This window comes from Mytilus galloprovincialis, chromosome 5, assembly GCF_965363235.1.
Source record: "Mytilus galloprovincialis chromosome 5, xbMytGall1.hap1.1, whole genome shotgun sequence".
In the NCBI taxonomy this organism is placed as follows: Eukaryota; Metazoa; Mollusca; class Bivalvia; order Mytilida; family Mytilidae; genus Mytilus; species Mytilus galloprovincialis.
The window spans coordinates 46,169,445-46,196,400 of NC_134842.1; the positions used below are offsets into that span (position 1 = coordinate 46,169,445).

The following is a 26,956-nucleotide window of genomic DNA, read 5'->3' on the forward strand; positions in this document are numbered from 1 at the left end:
TTCATAACTTTATCCGTATACATATATTAATAGATAAACAAAAGGCTGCATGCAACACGTATTTTTGTATTTAAAATGATTCGTTGTAACGAGAATATTTGTGGTGAATGGAAACTGTGAGGGTAACAATCTTAAATTGCTTATAAATGTTGCTGGAACCAGTTTCGTTATCTGATCTGAATTTTCTGAAATGTGCAAGGTAGATAGACATTTTGATTTTTTTTACTCGGTAATGAACCATTGTGTTGATCCCATGCTAAACATAACAAAAATCTCTGTACAAAGGTCTGTGAATTTTCTACAAAAATAGTGATTTTATTTTCACTAAATTCTCTTTTTCTACTAAATACAATAATGAACTATAAATAATAATGCTTTGCAAGAAGTTTCCCCTTGATATATGTACAAAATTATATCTCTATTATTCATTGTCTGTGCTGTTTTGATACTATTGCAGTTTGCACATTTCGGAATTGACAGGCCACAGGAGGGGTCATAAACCGTACACGAAAAGATAAAATATTGATATAAGTACTTAATTTGCATCTTTGAACCCCCACCCCGGCTTGTTTTTTTAGGAGCCTGGCGTGTCTAAAAATGGTCGATTACAGACAGCCGAGTACGTACGCATTTTACTTTCCAGGCGTGTTAGCATTGATTGTTAAAGTCCTGAAAACGGATAGATGGAAACAAAAATGTTTGATATATCTGGCTTTAGATTCAGTTTTTTTTAAATATAAATTAAGGCTACATTTTAATATAATAATTCTATGAATTCACAATATAAAAAAATGCAGAAAAAAAAATGAATGAAGTGAAATATCTTAGTAAGGAGTCATTACTACAGAGAGTGTGTGTTTGACACACAAAACTTAAAAGCTTAGTAATATTACCAATATTAAAATAAAAGTGTATTTTAGTTGGGTATTTTTTCCATTTACTCATTTTCAATTATAATCAAGGCACATTTTATTTTTATTCATGAAAAATATTTATATATAGAAAAGAAGGACACATTGTTCACTTCCTCACCCGTAATTCTTTATCAAAAATATTTATTTTGAAATGAAAAAAGCTAAGAAATCTTAATTTTATTAGTGTTCTCTAGGTTATCTCGTCTTCATTCGCTGACATATTCTAGCCTGTCCTTTCATAAAATAGTGATTTTTTTTTATTGTTCTATCGAACTTTCGAAAAAAAACCACCTGATAACCGTTTAGACAAAAAAAAAGTTGTTGGAAAAATCTTACAGCAAGTGATTCTTAATAGCTATAACTTATCCCCATCCCTCCCCCCCCCCCCCAAAAAAAAACCACCAAACAAACAAACCCGCAATACTATTGTAATTATTATAGTCAGCACTCAATTGTTCACAAACAAATGTGTTTTAAGCTGCTAAAGACATGATTCAAACGCTCAGAAAGTCCTTTGTTCTATATTTTTGCTCTCCATTTTTATGCAAAACCTTTTACATTTTTATTTTATGGGTTATTGTTGAAGGTCGTACGATGGCGTATGGTTGTTTACACATACTTCCTTTGGTTTCTTATGGAAATTTGTCCATTGACAACAAACATACCACATCATCTACTTTATATAAGTATGGTATAAATGACAACGTATTTTGGTGATCTTGCAAAATGATCGTAATCCCGAAAATCGTAAACATATTTTCTTATCTTAAAAGGGAGCAAGAAGAAGAAGGGTTCCATTAACAGGCCAATAAATAAGATTACAGTTAGTTTAAAAACAAATAATTAAAAATAGGGGTATTTTTTCTCTCATAATAACAGTAAACAGATTCACAAAAATGTCAATTTCAAGAAAGCAGACAACAGCTAATAAGTCAATAACAGTACAGCATCAATGATCTTGAATATATGCCACTTTTAACTCAAATATAAAGGCACAGAACCAGGACATAGGAGCACAGAACCAGGACCGTTTTGCTTATCACCAGCACAGCGTCAGGACAATTCCGTTTAACGAACTTGCACGACTTTTGCAATATAATATTGTTGTAATATACTTTGCATGGTACTTATGACACATCAGAGAAAAATTAAGCAACAAAACAGTCGTTTTATTGCCGTTCTGATACAATGTAAACAAACCCACCAGCACAGAATCAGGACCCACCAGCACCCGTCAGGACCAAATCACCAGCACAGTACGTTCTCTCGCAGGACAACCATATCCACCGTGATTTTAGAGTTTTTTGTGTTATTTGTTGTATTTATTACTTCAACTTATTCTTTATTTCTACTTTGATTGATAGTAATCTCATCCATAATATATTTCATATATTTCTCTATTTATTGTTTTTTCTCCTTAAACTGATACAGGAAATTAATAATATTTTCCATCTAAGATAGCGTATGTATAACTATTATGAATCGGTGATAATAACGATGATATCTTAGTAACACATCTGACGGGAAAATATTTATTTGTGAACTCTAAATATTGATTTAGTGTTAAAAAAAAGGAATTGAAACAGAAAATGATTTTCAAGTGTTATGCTAATGAGATAAAGGCTTGTGATTTTAAGAATAACTTGATAACAAAAAAACTCAACTAAAACATCTGCTTGCTGCATTCAGATGCTACTGGGAGATTTGGAGATTTTTCTAGTTAAATCAGAACACGCGATGAATAGATTGGAATGCTTTAAATCTTTACAGAAGTTTTAAAATATAGTTATGAATCATAGTCTGTTTTTTCACCCACTGTAAAGTAGAATACTAAGACACATTTTCTGTTCACCCAAGCGTATTTTTGTCTTGTATATTTATATGTTAAGCTTATTCCAAAATATACACGATTTATTGGTTTTATTGTTGATTCATATAAATGCAATGCATGCTGTCACAGTCTCTCTTTTTCATCCCGTTTAGCTATATGCATGATTTCAATGTATAATTGTATGCGTATAATTATTTAAGTTTGTTACTTATTTAAAAAGAGATAGGCGAGGTAATGATGTCATCATGTCTTTCAATGTCATCCATTTTTTGGAGTAAAAAATATGACTAATATTAATTGTTTAAATTAGTGGCATGTCCTACACAGACACAGGAAGACCATATTTTTCCAAACAACTAACCAATAAACTGCAAACACCAAATTGCATCGGAAAAGGAATAAATGTCCATGCCTTTTTTTAAAAATATGCTTTCATTTTTTGGCAAACATTGATCTATTTCAAAACACGGCGCATTCGGGAGGGAGTGACAAGGGGCAATCAGATACAAAATGAAACAATATAATATTATGACTGAAAATAAAATAACGAGAGACCAATAATTGTTCACTAAAATGTTTTACAAATAACTGAAACATAGATTCCTTTTTAGTTAGAGTACAAACCACCTACATTAAAGTTAACTAAAACCTATTGACGAGTCTTAAATATTTGAATCCATTATTGTTTTAATTAAAAAAAAAATTAACTATCAAGCATTTAAACATTATTGAATAGAAAAACTGAAGTCTCAGTGACGATAACCATTGCTAAAACAAATAAAGTGTAACAAAGATGAATATTTCCAGAAAGATTATTTAACTATCAGGTATGTTAACTAGTTTTTGAGATTTTTCTATTCGATGTTTGAGATACTTTTTTAACATTAAATTAGCAACGAAAATATTTGATAAATATGGTCAAAAATAAAGTTTTATCAAATTTGGTCAGATGACTTTGTCTTATCTACCACTTCAAATATATTTCAAAAATTGTTTTATACTGCGCATTATACTCGTGTGCTTGTGAAGGTGGAACTTGGAAGAACAATTTTAACCAAAAAGGGTATGTAGCTGAAATATTTATACAATATGTAAACCGAAAAAATTCAATTAGCTTAAAAAAAAGAAATCAATGAATAGGTAACCTTGGTATCGTGTTCTTTTAATGTTTTTTTTTCAAATATTGTATACTTATTGACTAGGTATGAGTGGACTATTTAGTGTATTTTCTCCCGAGGTGTTACTAATGTCCAGAGGCGTAGCCGAGGGCAATTGTTGTAATAAACTTACTATTCCACGACTTTCCAGTCAGTTAGTGTTTTATTATATCGAAAAAGACAGCAGACAATACTTGGTGGTGATAAATCAACTAGCATACGTTGTATATAAAGCAGAAATGAAATCAAATCATAACGTTTACTTCATAAATAGTCTGAAATGCCACGTATTGCACTGAAGTCCACCCTAAATACAAAAGCGACGTCGGTACTTTTTCAAAATCATCAAATCCCGTAGGTTGGTCCCCTCCGTAAAATATCCAGGATACCTTCGGAATATACTAATATTTTTTAATTGTCAAGAATTTCAATAACGGTCGCGACACAGACTTCAAATCCCGTAGCTGCATTGGAAATTCCGCGAAATATAATGACGCTTGCGGTCAAATTGTTTCATCCAGGTCCAATAGTTGGAAACTAGTGACTGGTCCTATAGTTCAACACTTGCAATTTAAAAAATAGTCAAAATATTGTGTACTTATTTTATATAGAAATTATTAAGTAAGGTATACTAATATTAGTTATGATGAAATACCTATAAACCAGGAAGTCGAACGACTGTATCACTAGCTGGTCAACACTGAGGTGTGCACTTAGAAGGTGTGCCCGACATCAATCTTAATAAACTGGGATCGTCAGTTTTTTCACCGAAGCCTGGTGGTTCTTTTTGGGCTATCCTCCGATAAAAACTAACCACTAGAAAAAAAAAGAGAAATAATGATGAAAGTGGCGTTAATCAACAATTAATTAATCGTACGAACATTGTTGCATTCCCCATTCAAAATACGTGTTACGTTAAGTAAACATTATGTATAAATTAAATCAATCCAATGGTGACTTAGAAATTGAAATATGATCATGTGTGGTCTATCTGTGCCCGATGGTAAAATCCCTGAGAAGGTTGGGTGTACGTTTGGTAGTGTAGAGTGTATAACCATACAGCCGAGTCCGGTTTTATTTCAGATTTTAAATTATATGCCTCATGTAGACTCCCGGTTCTCTAGCTTTTGATTTTGCCATTTTATTAGGGATCCTTTCCGTTTTGAATTTTCCTCGGAGTTCAGTAAATAAAGGCAACAGTAGTATCACGCTGTTCGAAATTCAGCAATCGCATGAGAAAAAAATTAAATCCGGGTTACAAACTAAAACTGAGGGAAACACATCAAATATTAGAGAACTACGACACAATAGAAACACAGCATTATTTGAAGCACACACAAAAACGAATTATAATATGAAAGTGATATTTAATTTTATTCTTTACATAAGTTGCTTGTAGCAATGCAAAATGTTTGTTGCTATCCGATTTCCCTAATTTTACAATGGCAGTCAAACAGTTTCGTCATACACAAAAGTCTACATACAGATAACCTTTGTTTCAAGATTTTATATATTTTTTGAAAAATGCATTTGAGAACAAAAACTGACATTTAAAACTCCGATCAGATTTCAGGATAACCACCTGCTGCCTAAAAACGGTATTACAAAGCTTAAGTATACAAGAATGAGAATGAGTATAACTTTATGTAGAACAAGAAGTGATCATGATTGTAACAGGATGCTGTTAAGGAGTCTCTCAATCAAAGCTCCCATAATTCGCTATTCCCATGGTTCTATATTTCATTTGATTTGTCTTATTGTCAAATGCAAGAACATATATGGTTAAGAGGTGGGGATCTCAACCGTTTGAAAGATAATAGCACATTCTCAAATTGAATGGGATGGGGAGGACCCCTAAGGACTCACTCTGTAATTTATTTGATTTGTTTTATTATCCCATACAAGAATATATATGGTAACGGGGTGGGGATCTCAATCGTTTATAAGATAATAGCACAGTCTCAAATTGAACGGGGTTGGGCTGACCCACAGGGACTCATCCTTATTTCATTTGATTTGTTTTATTATCCCATACAAGGATATATATGGTTATGGGGTAGGGATCTCGACCGTTTATAAAATAATAGCACATTCTCAAATTGAAAGGGGTAGGGATGACCCCTACGGACTCATCCTATCTTTCATTTGATTTGTCTAATTGTCCAATGCAAGAATATATATGGTTTAGGAAGGGATCTCGGAAAGACTGTGTGTGTCTATCACTTACAGTTTTCAAGTTAAAGTCATTTTACATTTTAAAGAATTATATCCCATTGGGTTCTATAGTAAACCCCTCGCTTCTTTATTCCCCTTAAAATACCCCTTAATACATCCCAATGCACAAACGAAAGATTGGTGGCTCCCCTACACATGTTAGTCTAACATTTAATAAAATCCTAGGAAAATCTGACAAGCTGTTTTGGAGAACCGCTGCGGATTAGTTAATTGTTAAAGTGGCGGAAGATAAGGAAGAAGAAGAAGAAGAATAATAGAAATATAAGAACTGAGCAAAAACAACTTTGTTTAGGAGACTTAAAAATGCAAAAAAACATTATACCATGTATATACGTAGCTCTTGTGTTGGATGCTGCTATTAAGCCATATAAGTTAGTTCTCAGAGAGCAATTTCGACAGTGTGATTCTTCTGTTTACATGCAAATACACAAGAGCCGAAACATGCTTATTGTTGGATATTTAGATATATTGCCTGTTGTTGCATTTACAGATTTGTGTTTGTTATAAAATGCTATGTATACGCTGATGTCATCCGTATTATACATATGATGACTGTACATGCTGTACTTATCTATATAAGGAATAAGTTTCAAAGATAAGAGGCTTTATTCAATCAGCTAATGTATGCTTTGTCATCACCGTACAAACCACAGCAACGTATTAGAACGGAAGTAACAAGACGGTTGTCACAAATTAAACAGGAAGTACTGATCCATCCGGAATCTTTCAGTAGTTTTTCTTCATAGTTTTGTGTGAACCTTTTTGTCATGGCATCTTTTTAAGAGGGAAGGGGGTGGTCAGCTCTATCTTTCTTCTTGTAAGGATATTCATGGACCCCTGGTAGCCGTTAATTTTCGAATGTTTTCCCTGCTATATTGTTGACAACTTGGGTAGTCTAAAATATTATCATTCGATTGAAAGATAAAAGGATTATGTACCTTATAAGTATGCTTTTATCATATAAATTCCACGTTAAGGAGATATCTTTTATTGACAATAGTCCAATTCTTTACATCCGTAGTATTGGATATAAAAAAAAAATCAGTTTAAGTTACCCTGTTGTAAGCTCCAAATAGATAAAAACTGCAAACTTATCTTAAGATGTCAATATGCACCTGTCGAAGACTAAAATAAAAACTATCTGCAGTAGAGATAGATGACACAACATCAGTTAATAAGATCCATAATCTCAATCTCGGTCAGGGATTAAGTGTGAAGGTGGAATTCACGATTTATTGTTGTTCCTTATAGCTCTTTGAAGTTGACAAATATTCAACCTTTTTCAATTGAAAATTTCTGACGAATCGATAACAAAGCAAAAACATGTCAGAACAAGAATACTGTCAACAATAGTTTAAGTAGTTGTTCATTCGGGTTGCTTTATTGAAATATCTGTGCCAACGATAATCCACGCAATGTTCATGTTCTCAAAGCCTCAATCCCGTCCTCATGTCCATAAGTGCTTTTTTTTTGTTTTGGGAGGGGGTCACCGAATTAAACTTATCACCGGTATATCTTGCTGTACAAAATGTTAACAGTTCAAGAGCTTCTGGGTTCATCTCTTTTTTTGAAGGATCTGTGATACTCTACCTTTACTTTTATGTCCTGTATTGTATGGACTGGTGTTTGGCTTTATTAAATTTTGCTATGGTTTGTTCGTCATTTAGTAATTGATGGTATCTTCTTAGTTTTATTTTACATCGGCTAGTAACTTGCTGTTAAACCAGAGAAGTTGATAATTATAAGAGATTACAGACGCCAATAGGGAAGCAATCAAACAACTTAAAACTCGTAAGATAAATTATCTGCATAAAATCGCTTCCTGAGTGAAACTCGATTTTGGCGTTGTCTTTTATTCTTTCTGGTAGACTGTTAATTGTATTACTACCACTAGGTCGATGCCTCTACTGGTGGACTATTAGTCCCTGAGGGTATCACCAGCCCAGTAGCCAGTACTTCGGTACTGGCATGAAAATACGGATTTTTTTGTGTAATTAAAATTTGCTGTTATAAAATATTAGAAATTATTATAAATTAAGGAATGTATCTCCCTCATGCAAAGCTCTGATTCCTTTCACGGATTAGGCTATACTTTTGTGACCTTTTGGATTATAGCTCTTCGTCTTTTTTTTTATAAGCTTTGGATTTCAAATATTTTGGCCACGAGCATCACTGAAGAGACATGTATTGTCGAAATGCGCATCTGGTGCAAGAAAATTGATACCGTTAATTTTATTACTACCACTGGGTCTATGCCTCTGCTGATGGACTATTAGTCCCCGAGGGTATCACCAGCCCAGTAGCCAGTACTTCGGTACTGGGTTGAAAATACGTATTTTTTGTGTTATTAAAATTTGCTGTTACAAAATATTAGAAATTATTATAAATTAAGGAATGTATCTCCCTCATGCAAAGCTCTGATTCCTTTCACGGATATGGCTATACTTTTTGGACCTTTTGGATTATAGCTCTTCATCTTTTTTATAAGCTTTGGATTTCCAATATTTTGGCCACGAGCATCACTAAAGAGACATGTATTGTCGAAATGCGCATCTGGTGCAAATTAATTTTATTACAGCAAACTGTTGCCATTTCTATGGGAACAAACTGTGCGCATATCGTTGCCGACTTCTTCTTGTTTTCGTATGAGTAGGAATCAAAAACTAGATGATATAAAAAGCCAGACTATTTGATTCCAAATATATGTATTTTGATTAAATTCTTTCCATTACAATTAAATATATCACAATTGTTTAAAAGTCTTTTTGTTTATCGTTGTTGACATATTTGCTTATTTTCATAGTGATTAAAATTGTAACACAATATTGACAGCTGTGCCTTTGTTTTAGACAGTTTAACCATGTCAGCTATTGTTTATGTTTGTTTTGTTCACAGATTATTGTCAATTTATGTGGTGTTATGCGAATGTCATACAAGTGAGAGGTTAACCTAGCTATAAAACAAAGTTAAACTATCACTTTCAAGTAATTGACTTTCAAAAATCAGAAATATGACAGTTGTTATCCATTCGTTGGATGTGTTTGAGCTTTTGAGTTTGCAATTTCACTATGGACTTTCTGTTTCGAATTTTCCTCGGAGTTTGGTATTTTCGTTATTTTTCTTTTTACTATGTTTCCACTCGTACGACATCTTTTTATTCTGATATTAACTGATTTTTCATTTATTCAAGGTTGTAATAAACTTAATTTGTGTCATACAGGTAGCAATAACAGAAAAAAAATAATCACCCCTCTTTACACCATGCATTAAAATTATCCATTTGGAACGGACATACATGTATTTATACATCCAATTCTATGCAATGAAAATTATTTCAAGCACGTCTTTTATTGTGGGATTGGGGAAGTCCAAATGCCCATATCTAATAGCCCCAGTATACTCGTAAATTGCTCTTCAGCTCATGCAGTAATTCCATTTACATTTCTGCATCTTAACTAAATTACTTAACTGATCATTAAATCATGTTCACATTTCATTTTGTTCTCTTGATTTTCTTGTGAGGTCCAAGTAAAAACACCTGGCCCCAAAAAACACTAAAAATTCCCTAAAATTCTCTCAATACTGATAAAATTATCGAAGGTCAAGTGTTTTATCTGCGACTTTAAAACGACCAAGTACATAGTTTCTTAGATGTTATAAAACATTTCATGTCTAGGAAATACTGATAAAATATTTAATTACATTTCGGTAAGTTAGTTTTATTATACAAATGTTTCAGCTACACATTTTGGCAAAAGTGGTAATTCATCACGTTTATAATCAACAAGTTACATCTGAAAGGTAAACTTGGTTACTTGTAACATCAGATGTTTTATTCTTTAGCAAGAAAGTATGTAATTGTTCCATCATTTTAAAACACGAGTCATTATGTGGTAAATCCTCCATATATTCAATGGTGGTAAATTGTCAAAAACTTAAAAACTGTTACCTATGCACTTAATGTACATTGTCGATCAATATTCAATATACATGTATGTGTACAAACTTTTGGAAACAGGAACAAAAATCAAGGCTCAGAATGTTTTCCCTTCTTGAAGAGGATCCAAAAAAAAAACTGTTACGATATAGTAATTAAATAGTTCGCTGAAGTAGGATAATAGTAAATTTTAACTGTACGAGACAACATTTTCGTCATAAGACCCTTTTTGTCAGTGCGCTCTTTAACAAAGTGCACACAGAAAACCGTTAAAACCTGACAGACGACACCAAAGGATCAACGAAATAGAATACTGAACTGAAACTGTTTTGCAATCTTACGATTTGGAAATGCATGTACGACACTCGTTATATGTAAATACTTGATTTTAAATGTCTTTGTTTGGTAAATATGCATTTATAAAATGTGTAGAAAAACTGATATCCCACAAAATCAAGCAAATGAAAGGAAGAAGGAAAAATACTTAAATCAGTAAATTCAAAATATCATTTGTCAAATAAAATTTCCAAAAAGTTAATAACTAAAGAGATATTTCTATTATCATGGGATATAGATATTTTTGGAGAATATAGTACGGAGAAGGAATGACTGAATATCGCATGACTCATATGTTAAGATTGTTTAACAATTATTAGATCAGCAATAGTTTTCTGTAATGGGATACATAAAACTTGTCAAATACAAATTTCCTGCAAATAACTTTCTAAATGTTGAAAAAAATATTCACACAATAAATTCTGTTTTATTTTTAAAGGTTTAAGTGTTGTTATAAATAGTCACTAAATCTTGTATTTTAATAATACAATTTTGAGCCTTAGTAGCAATATTTTGATAAAACAGGTGCGCATAACACATTACATAATCAAAAAGTAAGTTGATATCAACGTATTCCATATTTGATACATCCAGTAAGTTTGGCCGAAGATTAAAGCTGATTATTGTCTCTGTTCTGTCAACATAAAAGAGGCGGAATATGATAAAGGAATAAATAAAATAAAAAGACAAACGACGCAAAGACAAACAACAGTCTACAAACTCTACATAAAAAACAATAGACTGAGCAATACGAACCCAATCAATAAGCGGACAGGTAAGTTGAACCCAGAACATATGTTGCATCATGATTGTTGCAATTTGTTGCTGATGATAATAAATGAAAATGAAAGAACTATGTGATCCTAATCAGTGTAAAAACCCTTTCCTCTATAATATATAAAGTTTAGAGGGTAATATTAAATAGGTGTCTCAAACGTTCTAATTATTTATAGGTCATTATAGTTGCTTGTAGTATATTCATATTGTTGTGTTATGAATGAATGACGAATTTTAAAAACTGTGACAGTAATCATTATATCACTTTCAGGTTGCTACAATTCAAGCAAGTCATTTCAATCTTTTAAATGCAGATCGATTAATTTCAGAACTCTTTTTTTCCAGATAAAAGTAACTTGATAGCAACATGAAAGGTTTCATAATTCCATTGTTTGCTTATGTAAGTTTTACGTATAGACTTCGTACACAATAATTAACTCATCAAAGATACCAGGCTTGTTTGTTCACTTATCAGGCGCTTCAATGATCAGAGCAAAATAGTCCAAAGACCAAATAAAGAACTAAATGTTTCTGTTGTGCGTGTATCAAATTGGTCAACACAACCTTGTTTGCCTACTGGGTGATGTTCGTTGTCGTTTGTCTGTATTTTCACATTCTATTCTTTTTTTAAAGAAATCAAGTGAACAGTTGAACTTTTCAATTGGTAACTCTTGTTATTCTTTAAAATTTCATTTATATAGTTGAAGGAAAACAACGTGTATTCCTTGTGCACCAAAATATTCATCTATTGAATCTTCAACAATTTTTCAATATCGTTATAATGTTTCTTTTCAAAATATGAGTAAATGATGGAAATTTTATCTTGATTTCAATTAAATCTGTTCTTTATTGTAGGCGATTTTCATAGAAGCAGTAATTGCAGCAGACCCAACCCAATCACCGACTTTACACTTCAGTATGTTAACAACGCAAAATTTGATCAATAAAGAGGAGGACTCAATTGTCCTCTATTTGGTTCACTCACACAAGCGAAATCTTAAAATTAATTTTCAATTCAACCACAATAAAAAAAAATAGCATCATTATCATATACTAGTACCTGAGAAAAAAAAAGAAATGTCTGTTTTCAACGATTGATATTTGATACAAATTAGAATATTGTACATGCTATTGTAACATTTTGCATTGAAGGACGGCTCTACTCAAAATGAATTAAAATGTTTACTCATCTCTAATTTCAACGGTATTGTTGTCATTGGTAAATAAAGTCCTTGTAATACATTATGTTTATAAATATTCAGTTGCCAAAATTGATCAAAACTGTAGGGATTTACAAATACGCAGCCATGTCTTGTCAGAAAGAATACGTTAAATTCGATGCCGCGTGTAGAGATTTCCTCGTGTAGCAGGAACTCTTACGACAACTCTAAGAGGGGTCCACAGATTACCTGTTGCAGGGCAATATTTCTGTCCCTAACCAATACACCCTCATTTTCCTGTGGCGGTTAAAATTTCGCGACCTTCATCCCGGCCGGATTCTATTACATGACATCATTGTTGAAACATCTGTTATTTTGTTTTCGTCCTGAACATGTATGCAACTGCCCGAAAAGCAACAAAAACCAATCAAATATAAGTTCAAATGCAAATGTTTAATTAAAGTCAATAATCCACAACACAACTTTAAAATATTGCCATAAACGTTATGTGTTTCATTGCTAAATGTAATTAAATATTTAATCTTAAGTTCACATTGCAAAATGAGGGAATCTGTAAACATAAATACTCTTAATTTTTTGGTTTCTTTGCTGCACTAAGTTATATGCGCATTGATAACATAAATGAAAGGCGCAAGGTGTATTTTTATTTGTTTTCACATTATATTTGTTTAAATATGTTGTAGATTGTAGCACAAACGGGGCAATAACAAACATATCTGCCAATGGTGTGCCTCTTGGAGAATTTCTAGTACTGGGTGAAGACAAGTTTTGCAAGCTGGATGATTCATCCTGTGTAAAGGTAAGAAAACTGTAATACTATTTAATCATATATATCATTGAGTCTATTTATATGGTATACGATTTTGTACAGTTAAAAAAATAAAAATTAAGCAAGATTGCAGTATGCGCTGCTTCTGTTTGACCAACTTTTACATACTTGTATTAGATAAGATCACTTTTCACAATAGTCACATGTGTATACTGTAGCTCTGTTCATTTTCGTGAACGATAAATATAATGCTTACCATCTTGAACTATCAATTAGAACTTATATACATAGCTTTGTAGATGTCAAACTAAAACTATACTTTTTTATGAAATGTATAAAAAAAAATCAATAAGTTTAATCGATGTCTTGATCTGTAATGTCAGAAACTGTTACTGTGGATTCATTTATTTTCGTGGACACAAATTTTCGTAGATAAAAGATAAAACAAAATTTAAAAAAATGAGTATAAACTAATCGTGTATGTCACGTTTCACTTTTTGTTCGCTAGACGCACGTTTAGACTACACAAGTTGATTCTCGAATGAAGAATTTTTTTTAAATACAGTACGCAGTTAACAATAATGAGAACACAGTTGGTTAAATGAGAATCTAGTGATATAATCTCCCAGCTATATGTCAGTATATATTGATGTCATTTCAATAATCTTTCACTTATATAAAAAAAATCTTTGTACAATGTATTTATAAATAGTGTTTGTTGTTAATAAGTAAATAATTAAGCGTTAGAATCTCATGTCAAAATTTTTTTAAATAGGACAAGAGTGAACTTCATGTGATTCATGTTAAGTCAATAAAAGACCAACAAACATTGATCATTGGAGGAAAAGATGCACATTTTTATGAAATGAAGTGTAAACCTGGTGGTTTTCTTGGTAAAGCAAGTGTCGACATCAATATAACTAAGTATGATTACAACCATGCTTTTTAATAATTTTAGACGCGTATTCTGCTGGTCTTATCTGTTCAAGATTATTTTCGATCAGTTTGTTAAGAGTGATAAGTAATTGTGTCCCAAAAATAGGAGATAAAATTTGTTTTTCCTATGTTTTAATTAGTGTTACTGTTGTGACATTGGTAAACCGCCTCAATTTACCTATTGAATTTGCCATCATTAGTTAACAAATTTAAAACTGATTACATGTTCACACTTTGTTGTAAAGTATCAATTTGTAAAAAATAATAACAGATCATATTGCAGATGTATACGACTCATCAATAGCGCTATGCAATCAAAATAGTTAGTAGGTCAAATCAAGGATTATAGTTGAATAACATAGAAAGCATCAAAATATAACATTTTTATAAAATAAGTTAAGATCATATATGTCTACGGAGGAGAACAAGTAGTGATAGCCGTGCAGGATGATCCCAAAATGCTTTTTACCTCAATAAGATATGACTTTGCCAAAATAAATCAAAAGACGTAATTGAGCTTGCTTAACAAAATAATTAATACCTGTTTATTTATTAATTATGCATGACGTATTTTATGAAATGAAACGTATCCATATTTCATCTTTCTAGTGCAGGGGCAACATATACGCCGAATGAACACACTTTTTCGCCAATAAACACAGCAATTTCGTTAACCATAGAGAAAAAAGAAGGGAGTGGGCCGTTGAAAGAGCCTGTTAAACTTGGAGAACTACTGTTACTGAAATTTAGAGGACCAGGTATTACATTATGCGCCAATTTAAGCATAACTACACATTAAACCGTCACTAGTTTCTTTTGATCGTTTGTCTCAATTTCTCAAATGGCTTTTAGTGTGAACCTATTTTCATTCTGCATTTTTCATACGATAACTACTTATTTCAAACTTAAATAGTGGGTGTCTGACAAAAGCCAATCCAGAGACTAAATCACATGTTTCTACGATAGGTGAACGAGATTTTTTTCAACGGGTAATCGGCATTCAAAACTAACTGTGGTACCCTTCTTTTCGTCTAGCTTTGTTATGAGAAAAACTATATATATAGCCTTCACAAAATAACCGATAAGAAAGCAACCCAATTCGTAAACTTTAAATCTCGCTTTGTTATTGGTGTTCTTTACAGGATCATTCAGAGTTTTGATATAAATATATATAAATACGTCTAAACCAAGTGACAAATTTTTGATAGAATCATCATAAATATCAGCACAACAATGTAACATCTGCATATTTGAAGCGGGAAATATTTGGTCTTCCCCTCGCCGTGATTCGAACTGAATCGATAGGGATATGGAGACAACACCGCCTATACTGTGTCACGCGATTTAGACCACTAGGCCGCCTAGACTGAACTAATAAAAAAACAGCTTTCGATGCCTGAGTGTTTCCTTTCCTCGTCAGTAGAATCTAGAGTTTTATCTTATAACAAAGTAAATACAATTACCGGAGAACTAATTCTTATCTCGACACTCAGAGAGTAGAAAATCGTTTAAGAGTTTAACTTTTTAACGAAAAATAAAAATTTAGATATATTTTTTTACGTGACATCCAGGAATACTTGCATGAGTTCATATTTTAAAGTTAATACTTCATTCAATAGCTTATGTAAAAAAGTTTTTGCTCATAAAACAATTGAAAGACTATTTACGAAAAAGTTAAAGTAATCTCATGAAAGATTTAGTCACGATAATTTTGTTGACGAGCTTGGATTTACTTGGCGTATTTGAGTCCATCGTCTACTGAGATTCGTTTTGATCAATGTTTCAATTTGTGTTTGGTTCTTTTAAATCTGATTATTGATTTTCTTGGACGTAATTATTTTAATTTCTCTTACATATAATCAATTGATCCCAAATTAATGTCTAAATTTTTATTTATACAACAGCTTGTCCCTCCTTGTATTCAAGAACATAACCTTCTTTTTTTTGGTTAATGAATTACGAAATCTCTTTTTATCATCGTTAGTGGTGCGTCTCTTTAATCAAAGCTTAGAAGCCTAGAGTTCACATAGGTCGATCAGATCATGGAATATGAATGAATATGATGAAAACACAAAGTAAAGCCTCTCCTTAAAAGTGTGATTTTCAGATGTGCACTTGGCAAATATATAAAAGAAATCAGGAAAAAACACGATAATGAACATTTATTGTTGTCAAGTCACTCATGACAAGTGCCTTTAAATAAAAAAAAACGTGCTAATTACACATGTTACAGTTGTATTAAAATATGTTTTTGCTGAAACAAAGTGAAATGGTCAACTTGTTTTCCAGATGGTTATATAGTTGACCCTTTAAAATGTACTGCCTACGCAGGTGCGGTTATATCGTCAACAAGTCAAGAGCTCTGGTCAAGGTAAGATCAAATACAATTGGAACATTTTGTATATGATATAATTGTTTGGTCAATTGATTCTCTCAATTGACTTCTTGTTGTAGTAAAGTATAACATGGGCCTTATTTCTTTCTTTTATTTTCACATAAAATTATCAAGACATACATTTATTACAAAATAGCAATCAATGAATGGCTGGAGATACCAAGGGGATATTCACAACTCTAAGTCAAAGGGAAACTGACATCGTCATGGCCACAAACCGATATAATGAATAATTTTATATATCTTGAAAATAACAAAAGAAACTTATATAATAAGTTTTGCGTTTACAGTTAACAAACTTAAGTAAAAGTCGAAATAATGTAGGATTAGGGTTATTTTTGTAAAATAAACAGAAACATATAAGGTAGAGATATTAGTCCGTCCCTTTTCAATACACTTTGATTCAAAAAATGTTGACCAATTTAAAAACACAAGAAAAAATGTATTTAATATATATATGATTTAAAACTCCAAAACAAAAATGTTTTTATAAAAACGGATTTGAAACTTTTATTTCGTAAACGAACATATTTACCAAGATTAATCATCTGTTAAAAAAATGACATAGTAATGAGCTTTTTCTCTCTTCTGAAATGATCGTTTTCTGAAATCACATTAACCAGTTATCTATATAGTCTAGCATTTTGATTAAAGCTGAATTTGGATCCAGTTATTTTATGATGCTATGTTCACAAAAAACACTTTGTTTTTTACAGCGATACTTGTTCTTCCAAAAATACAGCCTATCTAGAGAACATGTGGAAAAAGGATGACTCTGAAACCAACTTAATTTCAATTAAAATGTATGCATTTCGTTTCCCCAATTCAAACAGAGTTTTGATAGAATGTTCAGCCCATTTCTGTCCAGAATTAGATTCGACATGCCAGACACAGGTAAACCTGTTTTTTCATTGTCTTGCTATAATGTACTAGTCAACAAAAGAAACGATACACGACTTTGAAATAAAATTTATCAAAAAGTATTAAATATAAAACAAAATGAGTTACAATACTTTAAAAAGCTTTCATTTGCAATGTTTGCACAGGTGATAATGAAAATCAAAACTTGTCGGAAAGTATCTAAATTCCGTGTATACGATCATAGGGTGCAAATTAGTTTGGCGGAAAGTTGAATAAAAACTCGACACATAACTTTTTAAGTACTAAATAAAATTTCAAATTTGTTTAAAGCTATTCAATATGCTAATCAAGTTGTGATCATGTTGTAACTAATGGGTTGAAATATTGTTTATTTTTAAATGTTTTGGGGAAAAAATGTTTTTTGAAATCTCCAAAAATGCAAAATATTTTTTTTTTCGCCTCAAATCAATGCTTTAGATATGAAAACAACACACAGTAAATTTGAAACCTTTCAGATTAGTTTTAAGATTGTAACCGCTTTTTGAATATCACTTTACACGTACTGTCTATGGTAAATCAGTTGATAATGTATACACCGAAATTTGCTTAACAAATGAACGAAGAAACTGTATGATTTTTAAAAACAAATTGATGGCAAACACGGTCTTTACCTTCAAATGAGAGGTTGGCATCATTAGTTGGAACTTCTGTTCTTAAGATAGTCGTTTTGTGTAAATTTTGTAAAAAAAAAAAAACGCGAAAAAACGTCACGAAAGCAAAAACATATTTATTTTAAACGGATTTATATTTCCATAATGATTAAGTATTACTACCTTCGATATTGGTCAAATGAACGCAAAACTTTATATTTAATTTGAAAAAAAGTCTTGTATCGCTTCTTTTGTATATTTAATTACTAGTTTGTTTACTCAAAAGTTAATAAAAACTCGTACAAAATAGTAAATTCAATGCAACTACCATTTTTGATTGACATTGCAAACTGTGAGCAATCTAGAGTGAAATGAAAAACACTTAAATGGCACACTGCCACTTGTTCATTTTTCAAAACTTTTAAACAATGTTACTGCGATGAAAAGCCAATTCACTTTCATTTGATGAAAAAAATATTTGGTTTGATTTTAATAATCATATATAGATATACAAAGATGATGTATGAGTTTCAATGAAACACCTTTCCTTCCGAGTCACAATTTTTAAAAGAAGACCATTATATGTCAAATAAAGGCAACAGTAGTATACTGCTATTCAAATCATTAATCGATTGAGAGAAAACAATACGGGCTACAAACTTAAACCGAGGGAAACACATCAAGTATGAGAGGCAAACAAGGAAACAACAGAAAAAAAATCAAACGATAATGTAACATACATTGAAGTGAACTACAAGATAACAACTGCCATATTCCTGACTTGGTAAAGGACATTTTTAAGGGAAAAAATTGGTGATTTGAACCTGGTTTTGAGGCTAGCTAATCAACTGCGCTTATGGCAATGCAATGGCAATGTTAAATATCCCGCTAAAAAGGACAAAATTCCATGACGGGAAAACAGGTCTTAATAAATACAAGAACACACAAGACAGTGAAATACATAAATACATTAAATGATAATACATGTCGACTTGTTGACCACAGAATAACAACGGATAACTAAAACTACAGTATTTAGACAAGTGCACAAAAATCTTAATTAATAGAATTACACATTCTGTGTCTGTCACACGAATGCATCAACGCCACAAAAAGTAACGTCACAGGTAAAATTCAAAAATTTGAATTTAATTCAAGATTAGGTTTCTTATAATGTTATTGTGTCACAATTACAAGAATATTAATGTAAAATTAAGTTAGTAATAGCAACTAGTGCAAATAGCTATGTCGGCCTTTCTTCTAGAATAAAATTGCGTAAAACAAATAAATCCTGTGCACATACTAGTAGTTGCTAAAATCATACAAATTAACAGGGTGATTAATTATGTGCAGGTCACGTTCTGTACTTAAAAGACCAGACGACGTTAAGCTGGGGTCACACATTCACGATTTGTACTGCCGTCCTTGACAGGACCATTCCCGATTAAAATTTGTCAAAAGTCTGATCAAGATCCTGTGAATCGTGGATGGAAATTCAAACTTTAATTAGAATTTGTAAAACAAATAATTTAATCACGACAACAATCAGATATTGTTCAGGAAGCGCCGATATTCCAAGCGAATTTATCCCGATAATCCCGTTCTCAATCAGCTTCTAATCCAAATTGTATCTTTCGCCAGGTAAATTTCGACCGAGCCTGTTACGACTGCGTCCCGATTCTACCGAATGTAATCCGACAGAGATTGGACAGTAACCAGAAAGTGAACCGACGCTGACGGAAGTTATCCGTTCGAAAATTGTCAGCTTAATCTGGATCAAAAGGTACTGTCGGAACGTAATCCTATCACGGTCCGCTCTATCGCATTGCAAACGGCTTTATCTGGTCTCAGTCGTATTGTATTCTGTAATTGTCGGGACTCTGACGTGGGTATTATTCACGAATTTCGTATTAATAACGGGACTGTTCCGGAAGGGTTCGCAATCGACAAGATCTGGATGCAATCTGGACTCAATTGGCAGAAAAAAAACAATACAAAATTTCTTCAGATCATTCCCGTTCCACAGGACACCGTCCAGAACACACAGAACATTGTTAGGATTGTGATCCGATACAGCAGAATCTGTCACGACATAGGCACGATTGTAATCCGACTAAACTAAATCGGCTGAGTTTCCCCGAATGTTACGGGACGCACCTAACTGTAGGGGTGCTTTTCCGAACTATTCAGTTCCTTCCCGACCCGTAGGAATCTGTTACGAACTTAAACGACTGCGTTCAGACGATTATAGGACATTCCAGATAATTGAGGATAGTTATCCGACTTATTCACTTTTCGTTTCGTATCGCTGTCTGATCTCAAACGGGAGCAATAATCGGCAATGTGTGAACCCCGCATAAATGGCAAACCCAAAATCTAAGAAGCGGAAAACATGTCCTTAGTTAGTATAGACACATGCACATCGTATGGATCAACCAATTTGTGATGGTGTCAATGAAATTTACAGAGTTTCAAAGTACGATTATATATATTGTCGAATAGGTGAAAATATTCTCTTTGTTGATTCATTTTAAATTTTACGATTTAATGGTCTCTCAGATTTTTACAACTCTCAAATATTTGTCGTCTCAAATTCATCTTTTTTTGTGCAAATGATGGTTTTGAACGTAACCGATGAGAAGTTATTGAAAGTTATTCAACAAAAATAAAAATCAAATTGTAGACATCTTTGGAATATGTTTTTTACGTTCATATGGCGACAATTGCTGTTGGCATTAAGTCCTGTTTTAGTACAGGGCCATTCAAATTTAGGTATAGTTAGAATGCACCATACATATACTGTTTACTTGATTGCCAGTTATTTCAATTTCAATTTGAGTTTATTGGATTTTATTACGTATGTGTATAGCCAAACGGGTGTAGTTGTAGTTAACATGTCTAAACCAAAACAAAATATTTAAATATGAAACTAATTTGAACTAAACCAAAACAAAATATTTAAATATGAAACTAATTTGAACCAAACATAGCTGGAAAAATGTACTTTCATAATATAAAAAAAATATTGACGGAGATATTTCCCGCTTTTTGAAAATTCGGTTTTATGGTTCAAATCTAATTGAATATATTAACCACGTAAGCTATGCATTACAACCTTATTATTTCGACTCTTTGAAGAGTTATAATGTTTTATTAACATCAAACTAATAAGAAATTACCGGAAAAAATAATTGTGCATGTCAACAAAGGGCTACTGTTTACTGCATGTTCTGGTGATGCCTCATTGGGAAATTGATGTGAATGGATAGCGTTTCAGACTTCTCTATGAAAGTAATAACGACAATTATAAGAATAAATTTGAGGAATTGGAGAAAGTATTGGATATGTTTTCCTAAAAAAATTGTTAAGCCATGTTACAATATAATGTCATACAATATACAAAGACATGAACGTTGGTTGTCCAACATCAATATGCTGGCAGCAAACAAACAAATCTGACGAAATAGGTAGATAAAACTGTATATAAAGTTTAAATAATTGGTCTTTGAACAATATATTCATAAAAATAATACTGGTAGTCAAATATATATCGACATTGATAGTTCCACATACATTTTCGAAGCAACCTGAAAATCATCTCAAGAAAAATATATAACATTATGATCACCGGAAAGAAATTAGTAATATCTTATTAACAGCTTTTTTACCAGGAGGATGGATAATGGATGGCTGTTTTACGTCAGGCAAAAGATTAAAAGCATTTTCAATACTAAAACATATAAGGACAATCTAATTATGAACACTGTTACGTATAGACCGACTCGCTGAGTCGGATTTCTAACCTCCTAGTTCGCCAGGTAAAAATTCCGTAGGAAGACTTGTCACCTTACTAGGACACATAAGTATGACTCCAATCCACACAGTCTTTTCTTTTACTTCATAATGCAGTTACTTTTATCGGAGAACAGCAAATATCAGTTGTATTAAGTCTTTGATTTGACTCGGTCCTTAATCCTGCAAGACGCACTTTAAGATCGCATAGGTGGTTACAGAACAACAACAAAATCACGATTTGATAACAAGATAATAGTATAAGGCCTTTTCAAGATCACATCCGTTTCCCGAGACATCAGTTTAATCACGAGAGCTCTCGAGAAGTTATGTTGGTTAAAGGTTGATAAAGTGTGTGATATTGATAAAGTCTTTGACACAATACAGTTAACCACAAAACTAAAATCAAGTTAAAATTTGGGTAGTGCCACTTTTACTGTTTTTCAGTTATGTCTCTTTATAACTTTATATGATATGCATATAACATATACACGTAATTGTATGCTTAAGTAGATGTGTTCACGTTAGTCGTGGTGACATGATGTTTTACAATAAGGGGGTCGAAAAAGCCTTTGCAACAGTGGCTGGTGTCGATGACGTGACGTCATACAATTAGGAGATTGATAAGGTCTTTGCAACCATGATAATCATTCGTTATACCATTATCAGTCGTGAGTATCCTTGGTAGGAGGTGCATATACGTGTCATACAGATATACCTGCGTGTTTATCTGTACAAGATTATTCTAGAAACACAATTCGTAAGAAACATGAGAAATATAACGGCTAGCACGTGTTCAGATTTCCATTTGCTGTTCTTGAGTTTAGTATAACTGCTTCATGCTTTGTTTTCATCGTGATTTCAGTGCTGGCATAAAAATAGTACCACCATTGGAAGAAGCCGAAGGGATACTTTTCAGAACTCTAACAACAAGGCTCATTACATGAAAAGGGTGTCAACCTTTTTCACTGTTGTTGATGACAGTGTTAGGTCAAATCGCTCTTCAGGTATTTATTTTATTAATCGGACTATGCATAATGGTGTAATTTTATGATAAAATTAAAAGTGATTATCATTTGAGTCAACATCATAAAGGTCACTCATTCTAATACTTGAAGTTCAACTGGTGAGACTTGTTGTAATGCATCATGGATATGATGCAATGGTAATTTATATTACTCTGATATTTTTTAAACATAGTGCACTAGGTTAGCTTTGACGTTCTAACTTTTATTTAAAACTTTTAAATATTTTCGGTCCCATTATATGTGCAGACATAGACATTTTGTTTTATGTACCTCTGTCTTTAATTTAGTATAATACGATATTGTGAAGGGTACATATAGTACCGTGTTTTATAGAATTAGATTCATAGTAATTGCATGTTACTTTGTTCCCTAGAAACATAATCCATAAATGGAAGTACTTGTATAAGACATGCTATTGTTCTATCAAGATTATTTAGATGAAGTTTATAATATATGATTATAAATATACAACAGTCGAAAGATATGTGTGTAGCTAGTTTTCTTTCAAAACGGTTTAAATCCACAAAGCAGAGTAAAAACAAAAAAGGTGCTTTGCGTTATTTTGTGTACAGATACAGTGAGACATTTTGTACAACTTTGTGGATACCATTTCAAGGAAAGCTTATAATTGTTATTGTGAATTGTGAATTCTAACCCAATTGTAATTTGTTTTATAAAACCAAACTGTTCAACAGGTCAGAAATTTGAACATACTGCTCAGTCAAGTTGTGAAAGTGCAAGGTGTTTAAAATAAGCAAACTTACAATCCTAGAAGACTTTAATTCTCTTAAATGTTATGTGAAAAACATATTTTGTTTTAATATGAAATGTTTAAATTCAAATAATGTCTTGTTTTTATGAATAAAGAACACTTTTGTATGAATGCATAGTTTGGACATTTTTATTGCAATTCAAAAGTACAACCTATCACCTCTAGCATGACAATGACAATTTAAAATGACAATTGAATGTCTATACAAAATTTTAGACTAACTATTCACATCAACATTAAAGTGAAATTGGAGTCTTATAGGATTGTAAGTATGTTTTATTCTATCATCTTGCACTTTCACAACTTGAACAGTGGGTTTCAACTGCTGAAGCTAGTTCTTTTTATTTTTTATTTTCCAGTTTGGTTTTAAAAGGCATATTGCAATTTGGTCAGAATTTTGAAAAAGTTGCAATAGGTGGAGAGCCCTACTAACCGGCAAGTCACAGTAAAAAATTATCATGATAACTAAAAAAGTTTAAAAACGTTCGAATGACTTCTCGTGTTTTTATACCAATAAAAAATCACAAGCCAGGGTTGTGCAGTTTTTCTGCGTCTTTATGAAATACTTGTAGTATCTATTGATACATAAACTGTCGATTAATATTGTTTTTATTTTATTTTTAGGAGCATCCATGAATACATTCCTGTACCTATTAACGATTGTGATCGTAACATGGTATTTTACCTGAAGAATATATTATTTCTTCGACAAAACGAAAAAAATAAACAATAGATAAAACTTAACTTATTCAAAGATGTATTTACAATTTTTTTATATATTGAGTCTCACTATATTTCATGCAACATGTTAAGCAGAAAATACAAGTTGCTTCAAATCTTCATCATATAATCTGTGATGTAAAAATACTTCATACAGTTTGGATAGTTTTGTAAAATGTAATATAAAGTACGGTCTCAAAGCCAAAACAACTTTTAAGTATTCAAATAATCATGATAATACTGCCAGACAAAGAACAGACAGTAGCATGCTCACAGGATATATACGGATTCTTTATTTTCTCTTGTGTCTTTTTGTTTTAATAACGATATTTGTAAAGTGTAATGTTAGTCATTGTATTGAATGCTATCAATCAGAAATTATGCGTTTTGTTGTATAAATTACGGCTATATTCAATCATGTAAAATGTTTCAATACCTCATAATTACAAACAGGAAAAACATGAAGAACCCAAGTAAATGGCAAATTTGACAATTTTTGTTTGTTATGATATAGTATTCTACTATAAAAGTTTATTGTATTCATAGTTATAACAGTTACGTGTTATAGTTGTATACATTGTTTTATAATTTTAATATCTGATTAGAAGAACGTATAAATATATCAAAACGTGAAAGGAAATCGTCATTTTTATTCCATCCTGTTTCGACCGAAGATACATCGTTCTCTAATTACACAACACTATTAGGGATACTTATAATGTTTGTATATGAATAATCTAATATAAAAACAAATTGCTTCATCATGTATTAATGTCTGTTTTTCTCTAATATCAAATTGTCAACTCGAGATAAACGATAACACTGTCATCACATGTGATTAATTGCCAACATATCTTTTGGAACATGTATATGTTGCAAGGAGATATGGTATATTTTCCTTCCTGTGATACAGATAATTTCCAAACCGTTATAACGTGTAAGCATTACTTATCCTCATTTTGATGCTGAAATATACTTTGGTTTTCAGTTATAGACAACATTTTAGTGAATGTATCATGTGTATTGTGATATCACTGAAATTATTGAATATATTGCTATTGTTACATTGAAATTTACTGATGTTCAACATTGGAAATCATTAAAAACCAAGGAATATATCTCCTTCATGCAAGGCTTTGATTCCGTGTCCAGATTCGGATATACATTACGTCTTTATTTTGTTTTTTGTTCAATCATTCGCTCTTCAACATTTCTTTCTTATTTTTATTTTTTTGATTTTCAAATATGTTCGAATCGAGCATCACTGAAGAGACATACTAGTCTGAATATGCATCTTATTTCATTGGTGAACATTAGTACCGTTAATGTTGTTACTTAAATTTCGGACCAGCACAACTTCATATGTGTGATTTGTGTTTATTTCTAAGCAGATGATCAAATTTCATATACTGCAATTTTGAAAGATGTCGCCACGTTCTAAGTTGCTATATACATGTCATCAAAAAAAATGTATAAGGATCCTGACCATAATAGTACTAAATTGGTGTTACGCTTTATATTGTCATTTGGAAAAAGTTTATTCTATTTTGGATTTGGGTGTCCTTAGATTCGTTTCAAAAATGTACAGAAACATGTAACATTTGCTATTATTATTATTTTTTAATGTAACGCTGAACAACATATGCATGTACATTCAGTTTTCATGGAAATGTTTTGAATTGTTGGAAAATATTCTAAGTAGATAATGCTTACTCTAAATTGCTCCAATTCAGATAAGATGTGAAAACTTCTCATTTTCTTTGTATGTGTCTGTCCCAAGTCAGGAGCCAGTAATTTAGTGGTTGTCGTTTGTTTATATGGTATATATTAATTTGTTTTGGTACATAGATTAGGCCGTTAGTTTTCTCGTTTGAATAGTTTTACATTGTTATTTCAGGGCCTTTTATAGCTGACTCTGCGGTATAGGTTTGGCACATTGTGATCCATTGTTGAAAACGGTATGGTGACCTATAATTGCTAATTTCTGTCTCATGTTGGTCTCTTGTAGAGAGTTGTCTCATTAGCAATCATACCACTTTTCTTTTTTTATATTTCATAGATCTTGATCCTGCAAGTGAAAAAATATACAGTGAAAATAAACTCTTAACGCTTACTGAGGCACATTTCTATAGCAACATACTAGTAAACTTGCAATTATGAAGGACCGGAGGTACAGCTTTATTGTCAATTACAATGCACCGAAAACTCGACAAGGGAAAAATGTTGAGAACTACACATGTAAAGTTTTTACGATTAAAATTATGAACAAAGTTTTCCCTGTTGTACACTTTTCAAGTTTACGAAAAGCTCTAAGTTGATACGATTTTTGAGCTTTTCAAATTGGTGGATATTTATAGGCGAGTGACAATAACAATAAAATTTAATTTTAATGCACCCACCTAAAATACAGCCTATTCGTATACCACTCGAAAGCACATCATTCGTACTATTTTTTCCCGGTCGTCAAATATTTGTTTGGTGCAGTTTCCGTCAAATCACGATGAAAGGTGACAGACAATGTCTTATTTTACAAAATGTCAGCATTTTGAACGTTTTGTCTTCTGAATAAAAATATCGTATAAAATTGAGAATGGAAATGGAAAATGTGTCAAAGAGACAACAACCCAGCCATAGAAAAAACAACAGCAGAAGGTCACCAACAGGT

General features: G+C 31.9%; 1 protein-coding gene across 1 annotated transcript; it reads left to right on the forward strand.

Moving 5' to 3' along the window:
* Positions 1 to 3,715: 3,715 nt before the first annotated feature.
* Positions 3,716 to 25,423, forward strand: LOC143074565 (uncharacterized). The gene is made up of 10 exons (XM_076249960.1): positions 3,716 to 3,808; positions 11,533 to 11,587; positions 12,043 to 12,103; positions 13,052 to 13,167; positions 13,913 to 14,061; positions 14,683 to 14,831; positions 16,363 to 16,444; positions 17,185 to 17,362; positions 22,637 to 22,778; positions 24,196 to 25,423. The coding sequence occupies exons 2-10, from the start codon at positions 11,555 to 11,557 to the stop codon at positions 24,258 to 24,260; spliced, it is 975 nt and encodes a 324-aa protein (XP_076106075.1). The 5' UTR covers positions 3,716 to 3,808; positions 11,533 to 11,554; the 3' UTR covers positions 24,261 to 25,423.
* The last annotated feature ends 1,533 nt before the right edge of the window (positions 25,424 to 26,956 follow it).